The sequence below is a fragment of the Salmo trutta genome, unplaced genomic scaffold, assembly GCF_901001165.1.
Source record: "Salmo trutta unplaced genomic scaffold, fSalTru1.1, whole genome shotgun sequence".
NCBI classification, from domain to species: Eukaryota; Metazoa; Chordata; class Actinopteri; order Salmoniformes; family Salmonidae; genus Salmo; species Salmo trutta.
The window spans coordinates 941,576-954,304 of record NW_021822211.1 but is presented as its reverse complement, the minus strand read 5'-3'; the positions used below and the strand labels follow the sequence as shown (position 1 = coordinate 954,304).

General features: G+C 46.5%; 1 protein-coding gene across 1 annotated transcript in view; it reads left to right on the top strand.

The window, feature by feature from the left end:
- Positions 1-12,729, top strand: part of LOC115181002 (transmembrane protein 245) — a gene marked incomplete at its 5' end in the record, with an annotated part of 19,266 nt that continues 6,537 nt past the window's right edge. Inside the window, 6 exons of the mRNA XM_029743111.1 lie at positions 1-286; positions 582-794; positions 1,330-1,499; positions 5,254-5,277; positions 6,981-7,085; positions 7,205-7,287. Of these exons, the coding sequence (XP_029598971.1) occupies positions 1-286; positions 582-794; positions 1,330-1,499; positions 5,254-5,277; positions 6,981-7,085; positions 7,205-7,287 (881 nt within the window). The remainder of the gene's footprint in view (positions 287-581; positions 795-1,329; positions 1,500-5,253; positions 5,278-6,980; positions 7,086-7,204; positions 7,288-12,729) is intronic.

The following is a 12,729-nucleotide window of genomic DNA, read 5'->3' as shown; positions in this document are numbered from 1 at the left end:
TTATTCATCACACTGCCACACTCCCCTCTCACCATATACCTCCCCCTCTCCCTCACGCCTCTCTCTCTAGTGTCTCTGACTGGCTCGTGGAGAGTTCCTGTGTTTGTAATCGTGGTCACGCTCCTCATCGTGGGCTCTCAAGAGAAACCACCTGTCCCTGGTAACTCAGGTGAGCTGTCAGGACAGGTGTTGTCGTTCGCTGCTAACACCATCTACATGGCCATCTCCTGTAGTAACCTCCACCTGGGCCCCGAGAGAGAGACCAGCACCAGCAGTGTCTCCGCAGGTCAGATAACACACACACACACACACACACACACACACACACACACACACACCACACATAGGCGTTGTACCGCAGTAACTAACCATCAGCCACAAAAAGCTCTCTAAGTCTTAATTCTACATTAATTCAATAGATTTTGAAGGTTTGGACTTATTTAATGACCACTTTCTCACCCTTTCTATCATGTTTTCAATCCAAATATACTTCATTGTCTTGACTGTCACAACGGCTTAACTCCTCTCATCTCTCCTCACCCCCTCCTTTCCTCATCTCCCCCTCCTCTCTCTCTCTGTAGATGGGGTGGACTCTGTGGGCCCTGGCCCTTCCGGTCCCCCCTCTGTCTTCCCGTTCCCCCTTCAGGCCCGTCCTGAGCTGGGGGGTCTCTTCCAGAAGAAGGGGTCCCAAAGAGCCAGTGATATCTACTTTGTCCTGCTGGCCTGGGCTTTTGTACTGGTCCAAGTCTGGCTCAATCTCTGGATGCTACAACTACTGCCTATCCCAGTGGCTGGTAATATCTCAAACACTCACACACACTTACACACAGAGACTTACACAGACAGGCACACACACACACTTACACACAGAGACTTACACAGACAGGCACACACACTCACTTACACACAGAGACTTACACAGACAGGCACACACAGACACTTACACACAGAGACTTACACAGACAGGCACACACACACACTTACACACAGAGACTTACACAGACAGGCACACACAGACACTTACACACAGAGACTTACACAGACAGGCACACACACACACTTACACACAGAGACTTACACAGACAGGCACACACACACACTTACACACAGATACTTACACAGACAGACACACACACTGACCCAAGCACTCACACCGACCCAGGCGTGCACACACACACACACACACACACACACACACACACACACACACACACACACACACACACACACACACACGCACACACACACACACAAATGCATAACAGTGTGTGTGTGTGTGTGTGTGTGTGTGTGTGTGTGTGTGTGTGTGTGTGTGTGTGTGTGTTGTAGTGTGGGTGTTGAAGAAGCTGGTGGTACATTTTGGTCTGAAGCGATTCGCTGAGAAGACTCTGTCGTCATGGTGGGTAGGACTGGAGAAGTTTGGCCGTGAGCGACAGGATGCCATCATGCCTGGACCAATCAAAGGACTCGTTCAGTTCCTGCTACGCGTTGACACCAAGGTAATGGCCCGCCCCCCCGGCCAACCTCCCTGAGACACACAGCCACCCTGCCAACCTCCCTGAGACACACAGCCACCCTGCCAACCTCCCTGTGACACACAGCCACCCTGCCAACCTCCCTGTGACACACAGCCACCCTGCCAACCTCCCTGAGACACACAGCCACCCTGCCAACCTCCCTGTGACACACAGCCACCCTGCCAACCCCCATAAGACACACAGCCCCCCCGGCCAACCCCCATAAGACACACAGCCCCCCCGGCCAACCCCCATAAGACACACAGCCCCCCCGGCCAACCCCCATAAGACACACAGCCACCCTGCCAACCTCCCTGAGACACACAGCCACCCTGCCAACCTCCCTGAGACACACAGCCACCCTGCCAACCTCCCTGAGACACACAGCCACCCTGCCAACCTCCCTGAGACACACAGCCAACCTGCCAACCTCCCTGATACACACAGCCACCCTGCCAACCTCCCTGTGACACACAGCCACCCTGCCAACCTCCCTGATACACACAGACACCCTGCCAACCTCCCTGAGACACACAACCACCCTGCCAACCTCCCTGAGACACACAGCCACCCTGCCAACCTCCCTGATACACACAGCCACCCTGCCAACCTCCCTGATACACACAGCCACCCTGCCAACCTCCCTGAGACACACAGCCACCTGCCAACCTCCCTGAGACACACAGCCATCCTGCCAACCTCCCTGATACACACAGCCACCCTGCCAACCTCCCTGATACACACAGCCACCCTGCTAACCTCCCTGAGACACACAACCACCCTGCCAACCTCCCTGATACACACAGCCACCTTGCCAACCTCCCTGAGACACACAGCCACCCTGCCAACCTCCCTGAGACACACAGCCACCCTGCCAACCTCCCTGATACACACAGCCACCCTGCCAACCTCCCTGATACACACAACACTGTAGACAAGATACAACACAATTCTTATCGACAGTGATTCTGTGATTTTGATCGGCTAGCAGCAGTGTAGGGTCCTGTTTACCCTGGGGTAACGGTTCTGGACAGTTAAGGTAAGGGTTGAAGCTGGATGAAGACGCAGGAGCTGGTCTTCTCTGTGATATATGAATGATCTCCCTACAGGTTAATATTACTACTGAATGATCTCTCTACAGGTTAATATTACTACTGAATGATCTCCCTACAGGTTAATATTACTACTGAATGATCTCCCTACAGGTTAATATTACTACTGAATGATCTCTCTACAGGTTAATATTACTACTGAATGATCTCCCTACAGGTTAATATTACTACTGAATGATCTCCCTACAGTTTAATATTACTACTGAATGATCTCTCTACAGTTTAATATTACTACTGAATGATCTCCCTACAGGTTATATTACTACTGAATGATCTCTCTACAGGTTAATATTACTACTGAATGATCTTACAGGTTAATATTACTACTGAATGATCTCCCTACAGGTTAGTATTACTACTGAATGATCTCAGGTAGTATTACTACTGAATGGATCTCCTACAAGGTTAATATTACTACTGAATGATCTCCCTACAGGTTAATATTACTACTGAATGATCTCCCTACAGGTTAATATTACTACTGAACGATCTCCCTACAGGTTAGTATTACTACTGAATGATCTCCCTACAGGTTAATATTACTACTGAATGATCTCTCTACAGGTTAATATTACTACTGAATGATCTTACAGGTTAATATTACTACTGAATGATCTCCCTACAGGTTAATATTACTACTGAATGATCTCCCTACAGGTTAATATTACTACTGAATGATCTCTCTACAGGTTAATATTACTACTGAATGATCTCCCTACAGGTTAATATTACTACTGAATGATCTCCCTACAGTTTAATATTACTACTGAATGATCTCTCTACAGTTTAATATTACTACTGAATGATCTCCCTACAGGTTAATATTACTACTGAATGATCTCTCTACAGGTTAATATTACTACTGAATGATCTTACAGGTTAATATTACTACTGAATGATCTCCCTACAGGTTAGTATTACTACTGAATGATCTCTCTACAGGTTAATATTACTACTGAATGATCTCCCTACAGGTTAATATTACTACTGAATGATCTCCCTACAGGTTAATATTACTACTGAACGATCTCCCTACAGGTTAGTATTACTACTGAATGATCTCCCTACAGGTTAATATTACTACTGAATGATCTCTCTACATGTTAATATTACTACTGAATGATCTTACAGGTTAATATTACTACTGAACGATCTCCCTACAGGTTAATATTACTACTGAATGATCTCTCTACAGGTTAATATTACTACTGAACGATCTCCCTACAGGTTAATATTACTACTGAATGATCTCCCTACAGGTTAATATTACTACTGAATGATCTCCCTACAGGTTAATATTACTACTGAATGATCTCTCTACAGGTTAATATTACTACTGAACGATCTCCCTACAGGTTAATATTACTACTGAATGATCTCTCTACAGGTTAGTATTACTACTGAATGATCTCTCTACAGGTTAATATTACTACTGAATGATCTCCTTACAGGTTAATATTACTACTGAATGATCTCTCTACAGGTTAATATTACTACTGAATGATCTTACAGGTTAATATTACTACTGAATGATCTTACAGGTTAATATTACCACTGAATGATCTCTCTACAGGTTAATATTACTACTGAACGATCTCTACAGGTTAATATTACTACTGAATGATCTCTCTACAGGTTAATATTACTACTGAATGATCTCTCTACAGGTTAATATTACTACTGAATGATCTTACAGGTTAATATTACTACTGAATGATCTCTCTACAGGTTAATATTACTACTGAACGATCTCTCTACAGGTTAATATTACTACTGAATGATCTCCCTACAGGTTAATATTACTACTGAATGATCTCTCTACAGGTTAATATTACTACTGAACGATCTCTCTACAGGTTAATATCACTACTGAATGATCTCCCTACAGGTTAATATTACTACTGAATGATCTCTCTACAGGTTAATATTACTACTGAATGATCTCTCTACAGGTTAATATTACTAATGAATGATCTCTCTACAGGTTAATATTACTACTGAATGATCTCCCTACAGGTTAGTATTACTACTGAATGATCTCCCTACAGGTTAATATTACTACTGAATGATCTCCCTACAGGTTAATATTACTACTGAATGATCTCTCTACAGGTTATATTACTACTGAATGATCTCCCTACAGGTTAATATTACTACTGAATGATCTCTCTACAGGTTAATATTACTACTGAATGATCTCCCTACAGGTTAATATTACTACTGAATGATCTCTCTACAGGTTATATTACTATTGAATTAGGTCACTTAATTGTTTTACCTCTTGTCTCACCCCCTTGTCTCACCCCTTTTGTCTTCACCTCTACACCTCAATGAGGAAAGAAGAAAAAATATTGCACTCTCGCTCTCTTTTTCTTTGCACCGTTTTGTTGTTTTTTCTATTCTGCTCAAGCACACGTTGACACATCTCGTATCCAATCAGAACGGCATTCACTCCCTGCTTCCAATCAGAAATTCCCTGCAGCACTTCCTGTTTTCTAAAGCCGACCTTTACTGCCTGTATCCAATCACAATCTGTGTTGTTTGTTCTTGGGAACCATGTGATGATTGCTTCACAGGTCTGTCAAATAATAATTTCCCCAATGTCTCTTTGTCTCCTCCTGAAGCTCTGGCATTGGCTTAACAAGCAGGTAATGTTCTGGAGGAGAGCTCTGCTGAGAGAGAGAGAGAGAGCTTGAAAGTGTGTGTATGAAATAATGTCAAAATGAGAATGAAAGAGAGAAGTGGAAGAGTGTGTGTATGAAATAGTCAGAGAACAAAAGAGAGAATGATAAAGGAAGGAAGAAAGAGAATGTGTGAAGCAGTGTGAGAGCCCTATAGTAGCTTGGAGTGACGCTGTAACCATCCACTGTCATCCCTCCATCCTGTCTCCGCCCCTCGCTGACCTCACTTCCTCCCTGCTTCCTGCTTCTGTTGTGGTGAAGCTACGGTGGGGCGAGCTCATTCATTGGCTCCTCAACCTTCCTTAGCTTCTCCTCTGTGATCTGATTGGCTGGTTGGCTTCTGAGCGTGTGTGAGGTGCATGGAGAGAAGAAACTGCTTTAGACCAAGCTGAGGGGAGTGCCGGGGGGGTTGGGTTGGGGGGGCAGGGCTGCCCCTACTATTACCAAGACAGGGTAGACGCCCCCTGCTATTCCCTAGCTCTGGAAATGAAGAGCTGTACCATGGAGGGGCATTAGCAGACCGCCTAAAGAAAGATCTGGGTGGGGTCCTGGGGGTGACATGGGTTTGGGAGGGGTGGGACTGAGCTGGTACTGGGTTGGGTTGAGTTGGAGTCTGATCCATATTGGACAGGGGGGGACATCCATATTAATGACTATTCTGTAGTGAAGGCGTTAGATTAGCATCTTTAAAGGTAGACTCAGCCTCGAGCAGCACGGCTGATATTGAGATGAGCGAGATACAAGACTTTGCTTTCACAAAGTCACACAGTATTCGCGCATGTGCACAGGTTCGCTTCACACTGATAGGGCGTGCTAGCTATGGGACCAAAACAGAGGAGAAGTTGAGCTTCTCTCCAACGCTCTTAGTTGTTGTGGAAATTGACCCACTCACTGGTTACTTTATGCATCTACGCATATCGCTGAGTCTACCTTTAAAACAGCAGTTACATCAAACTGATTTCTGATTCTGACTGGTCTTGAGCTGAGCTTTGCTGTAGTCTATATTTCTGTAGAGTCTATATTGTAGATTTTCTAGATTTTCTCTCAGATTCTCGTTCTGTTATGTGTTGACTCAGGATGTGTCCCAATACTCTGATGTTGCCACCATATTGCTTCATGTGCTGTCAGGTCAGTGGCCATGTTGTGTAATACCACTGGGACACCGCCTTACTAATATCTCACCATCACCTCCAGCCTCCTGAGGTGTCATAATGCTGTCATAAGGTATCATAGGGTTGTTATAAGGCAGGGGACATAGAGAAACCTAAATACTGGGAAGTGACTGTCCTTCTCTGTGGCCCTTAGAGGAACTTCCTCTTAAAGTTACAATAAAGACGTGTAAAGAGATGAGCCTGCAGACAGAGCACACGTCTCACACAGCCCTGGGGTTTAACATGCATACACTCATGCATGGTGTGTGATAGTGTGTCTGTGTACACAGGCTGTTCTCAGGATCCAAGATGGCGGCGGTAGGCTTTAGTTCAGACACAGAATGTCTGCCTTGGTCTCTGGTTTCCCAGGGGAGAAGGACACAGGTTTCTCCATGTGTCCAGTCACATCTGCAACAACTCCTAATGGCAGATACTGACTTATGTCTCTCCCTCTCTGTCTGTTCTCCCTCTCTCTCTCTCTCTCTCTCTCTCTCTCTCTCTCTCTCTCTCTCTCTGTAGATGGTCATATGGTTGGAGCGCTCCCTGGATAAACTCATCAGTATCTTCATCATCTTCCTGCTGGTGACAGGAACTCTGCTCATGGGTCTCCTGCTCACTGCTATGGTGCGGTACTGTGTGTTCCTCAGAGCTTACCATAGTTTGATTTCCTCCTCTTCCACTGTACATAGCTAATTGAGATATAGGCTATTTTCAGCATAACCTCTCTCTCTCTCTCTCTCTAGGTTCATCATGAGAGTGTTCATATCATAGAGGTCACCAGTAACCTTATCAACGAGACTGTGTCCAGCCATCCAGAATGGGCCAAGTAAGACACACACACACACACAAACACATAGTCTCTGGCTCCTTGTACACTTGGCTGTCCATCAATATTGATGATGACGTTACTCCCAATTGTCACAGAGGTGTGATTACTGTGTGGTGTTGTGGTCGTGCCAGTGCGTGTGGCTGTGCAGGCCAAAGCCAGACCTGCATGGTTTGCCACAGGAAGAGTGTGTTGCCCCTGCTGCTGGGGTTCGTGTGCAGGCCGTTGGATTCTCCTCTGTGATTATGTCCTGGAGGTGTGTGACACTCAGGTGGAACACCAGGTATGTCGGTTGCTAGCCAGGTTCTCCAAACTAGACATTGCCAAGGTACAGTATGTGACTGTATGTGAAGTGGGGGGGAGAGGTGTTGACCATTGATGTGGAAGGTGAGCTCTTCTTTCTGGGGGGTGAGTTGTTGACCATTGATGTTGAAGGTGAGCTCTTCTTTCTGGGGGGTGAGTTGTTGACCATTGATGTTGAAGGTGAGCTCTTCTTGCTGGGGGTGAATTGTTGACCATTGATGTTGAAGGTGAGCTCTTCTTGCTGGGGGTGAATTGTTGACCATTGATGTTGAAGGTGAGCTCTTCTTGCTTGGGGGTGAGTTGTTGACCATCGATGTGGAAGGTGAGCTCTTCTTGCTGGGGGGTGAGTTGTTGACCATCGATGTGGAAGGTGAACTCTTCTTGCTGGGGGGTGAGTTGTTGATGTGGAAGGTGAGCTCTTCTTGCTGGGGGGGTGAGTTGTTGATGTGGAAGGTGAGCTCATCTTGCTGGGGGGTGAGTTGTTGATGTGGAAGGTGAGCTCTTCTTGCTGGGGGGGTGAGTTGTTGATGTGGAAGGTGAACTCTTCTTGCTGGGGGGTGAGTTGTTGATGTGGAAGGTGAGCTCTTCTTGCTGGGGGGGTGAGTTGTTGATGTGGAAGGTGAGCTCATCTTGCTGGGGGGTGAGTTGTTGACCATTGATGTTGAAGGTGAGCTCTTCTTGCTGGGGGTGAATTGTTGACCATTGATGTTGAAGGTGAGCTCTACTTAATGGGGGGTGAGTTGTTGATGTGGAAGGTGAGCTCTTCTTGCTGGGGGGGAGTTGTTGATGTGGAAGGTGAGCTCTACTTAATGGGGGGTGAGTTGTTGATGTGGAAGGTGAACTCTTCTTGCTGGGGGGTGAGTTGTTGATGTGGAAGGTGAGCTCTACTTAATGGGGGGTGAGTTGTTGATGTGGAAGGTGAGCAATTCTTGCTGGGGGGTGAGTTGTTGATGTGGAAGTTGAGCTCTTCTTGCTGGGGGTTGAGTTGTTGATGTGGAAGGTGAGCTCTTCTTGCTGGGGGGTGAGTTGTTGATGTGGAAGGCAGTGTTTTCCATTAGCGTCGGCAGTCGGTTAATCAGCCGGTTACAGACTCATTTTCAGGCAGCTACATTTTCCACTTCATATTAACTAGGTTACTTTCCATCTTCTAGCGATCTATTTATAGGACAGGCGCCTGTCAGTCACAAAGCGAGTGATGACAGGGAAATGCAGCAGAGAGGAAGAGGCAAAGCGAGAGGTTTCACGCTCGCCAAAATCTGTCCAATGCGTTTCTATGATCTTATTTTGGACCTAAGCTTGTCGCCTGTCTTCCCGCCTTTGGGACAACGACTCCCATTGGTAGGGAGGAGACATGAGCATCTCGTCATTATATACAGATCTTTGGTTGCAGTCAAATTATTTTACACTGAGGAGGGAGAGAGTACGATGCTTGTGAATTTGCACCGCCCATGTAATGTAAGTGGTAACGATGAGTTGAAATTCATGACTTTGCCAAATTATTATTTTCTGACACATTCATGTATTTTCTTTGGTGTGTTTCACAGAGCCAGCCACGCGGAGTGGTGGCTCACAGTAGGCTATTTACTTAGTCTAGGCAGCCGATAGTGGGCGCTAGAGCTGCACGACTGTCTGATTGATTTGCATTCCCAGTAATACATACACTGGTTTCCCCTGTGGACCGGCTCGCACATAAAACGTCCTCCATTCAGGCTGAAAAGTTGTAATTTCCCTCCTTCACTATCTTTAATAGTCTTAATAAAACACAATTTTTCCATCACCATTGGCTGAATGCGGTGTGCAACATCGCTGGCTACTTTTTCTGGCTGGTTACTTTTTCTATTTGGCAGGCTACTATGTACTTGTGGAAAACACTGGGAAAGGTGGGCTGTTCTTGCTGGGGGGTGAGTTGTTGACCAATAATGTGGAAGGTGGGCTCTTCTATCAATTTGTAAGTCGCTCTGGATAAGAGCGTCTGCTAAATGACTTAAATGTAAATGTATGGTTCTTCTTGATAGATGATGAGTTGTTGACCAATGATGTGGAAGGTGGGCTCTTCTTGATAGATGATGAGTTGTTGACCAATGATGTGGAAGGTATGGTTCTTCTTGATAGATGATGAGTTGTTGACCATTAATGTGGAAAGTGGGTTCTTCTTGATAGATGATGAGTTGTTGACCAATGATGTGGAAGGTGGCTCTTCTTGATAGATGATGAGTTGTTGACCATTAATGTGGAAAATGGACTCTTCTTGATAGATGATGAGTTGTTGACCATTAATGTGGAAGGTGGGCTCTTCTTGATAGATGATGAGTTGTTGACCATTAATGTGGAAGGTGGCTCTTCTTGATAGATGATGAGTTGTTGACCATTAATGTGGAAAATGGACTCTTCTTGATAGATGATGAGTTGTTGACCATTAATGTGGAAGGTGGGCTCTTCTTGATAGATGATGAGTTGTTGACCATTAATGTGGAAGGTGGGCTCTTCTTGATAGATGATGAGTTGTTGACCAATGATGTGGAAGGTGGGCTCTTCTTGATAGATGATGAGTATTTGACCATTAATGTGGAAGGTGGGCTCTTCTTGATAGATGGTGAGTTGTTGACCATTAATGTGGAAAATGGACTCTTCTTGATAGATGATGAGTTGTTGACCAATGATGTGGAAGGTGGGCTCTTCTTGATAGATGATGAGTTGTTTACCAATGATGTGGAAGGTGGCTCTTCTTGATAGATTATGAGTTGTTGACCAATGATGTGGAAGGTATGGTTCTTCTTGATAGATGATGAGTTGTTGACCAATGATGTGGAAGGTGGGCTCTTCTTGATAGATGATGAGTTGTTGACCATTAATGTGGAAGGTGGGCTCTTCTTGATAGATGATGAGTTTTTGACCAATGATGTGGAAGGTGGGCTCTTCTTGATAGATGATGAGTTGTTTACCAATGATGTGGAAGGTGGCTCTTCTTGATAGATTATGAGTTGTTGACCAATGATGTGGAAGGTATGGTTCTTCTTGATAGATGATGAGTTGTTGACCAATGATGTGGAAGGTGGCTCTTCTTGATAGATGATGAGTTGTTGACCAATGATGTGGAAGGTGGGCTCTTCTTGATAGATGATGAGTTTTTGACCAATGATGTGGAAGGTATGGTTCTTCTTGATAGATGATGAGTTGATTACCATTAATGTGGAAAGTAGGCTCTTCTTGATAGATGATGAGTTGTTGACCATTAATGTGGAAAGTGGGCTCTTCTTGATAGATGATGAGTTGTTGACCATTAATGTGGAAGGTGGCTCTTCTTGATAGATGATGAGTTGTTGACCAATGATGTGGAAGGTATGGTTCTTCTTGATAGATGATGAGTTGTTGACCAATGATATGGAAGGTATGGTTCTTCTTGATAGATGGTGAGTTGTTGACCAATGATGTGGAAGGTATGGTTCTTCTTGATAGATGATGAGTTGTTGACCAATGATGTGGAAGGTGGGCTCTTCTTGATAGATGATGAGTTGTTGACCAATGATGTGGAAGGTGGACTCTTCTTGATAGATGATGAGTTGTTGACCAATGATGTGTACTCTTGCTGAGACTGACGGACTTGTCGACGGAGGTGACAGGCTCAGTGAATGCTGCATGGATTCTGGTGAGTGGGAGAGGAGATATTGCGGTGCAAAGTTGTGTTGAGTTGAGGTCTTGCTGGTGGCTTGGAGGCTCCGGAGGTTGAATAGATTGTCATCCAGCCGGAACTGCTTTATTTACCCAACATTCATCTCTTCATGGTACAGACGGCTCAAAGGCACTCAGCTCTGACAGAGCGGTGGAATGGGCCTGGAGGTTAACTAGGTGAGCAGTGGACTGGGCCTGGGGGTTAACTAGGTGAACGGTGGACTGGGCCTGGGGGTTAACTAGGTGAGCAGTGGACTGGGCCTGGGGGTTAACTAGGTGAACGGTGGACTGGGCCTGGAGGTTAACTAGGTGAGCAGTGGACTGGGCCTGGGGGTTAACTAGGTGAACGGTGGACTGGGCCTAGGGGTTAACTAGGTGAGCAGTGGACTGGGCCTGGGGGTTAACTAGGTGAGCAGTGGACTGGGCCTGGGGGTTAACTAGTTGAGCAGTGGACTGGGCCTGGGGGTTAACTAGGTGAGCAGTGGACTGGGCCTGGGGGTTAACTAGGTGAGCAGTGGACTGGGCCTGGGGGTTAACTAGGTGAACGGTGGACTGGGCCTGGAGGTTAACTAGGTGAGCAGTGGACTGAGCCTGGGGGTTAACTAGGTGAACGGTGGACTGGGCCTAGGGGTTAACTAGGTGAGCAGTGGACTGGGCCTGGGGGTTAACTAGGTGAGCAGTGGACTGGGCCTGGGGGTTAACTAGGTGAGCAGTGGACTGGGCCTGGGGGTTAACTAGTTGAGCAGTGGACTGGGCCTGGGGGTTAACTAGGTGAGCAGTGGACTGGGCCTGGGGGTTAACTAGGTGAGCAGTGGACTGGGCCTGGGGGTTAACTAGGTGAGCAATGGACTGGGCCTGGGGGTTAACTAGGTGAGCAGTGGACTGGGCCTGGGGGTTAACTAGGTGAGCAGTGGACTGGGCCTGGGGGTTAACTAGGTGAGCAGTGGACTGTGGTGATAACCCCCTGGCTCCTCATAGACATCACACCACCCTGTGGTGATAACCCCCTGGCTCCTCATAAACATCACACCACCCTGTGGTGATAACCCCCTAGGCCTCATAGACATCACATCACCCTGTGGTGATAACCTCCTTGCTCCTCATAGACATCACACCACCCGGTGGTGATAACCCCCTGGCTCCTCATAGACCATCACACCACCCTGTGGTGATAACCCCCTAGGCCTCATAGACATCACATCACCCTGTGGTGATAACCTCCTTGCTCCTCATAGACATCACACCACCCTGTGGTGATAACCCCCTGCCCATCATAGACATCACACCTCCCTGTGGTGATAACCCCCTGGCTCCTCATAGACATCACACCACCCTGTGGTGATAACCCCCTGGCTCCTCATAGACATCAAACCTCCCTGTGGTGATAACCCCCTGGCTCCTCATAGACATCACACCACCCTGTGGTGATAACCCCCGGCCCCTCATAGACATCACACCACCCTGTGGTGA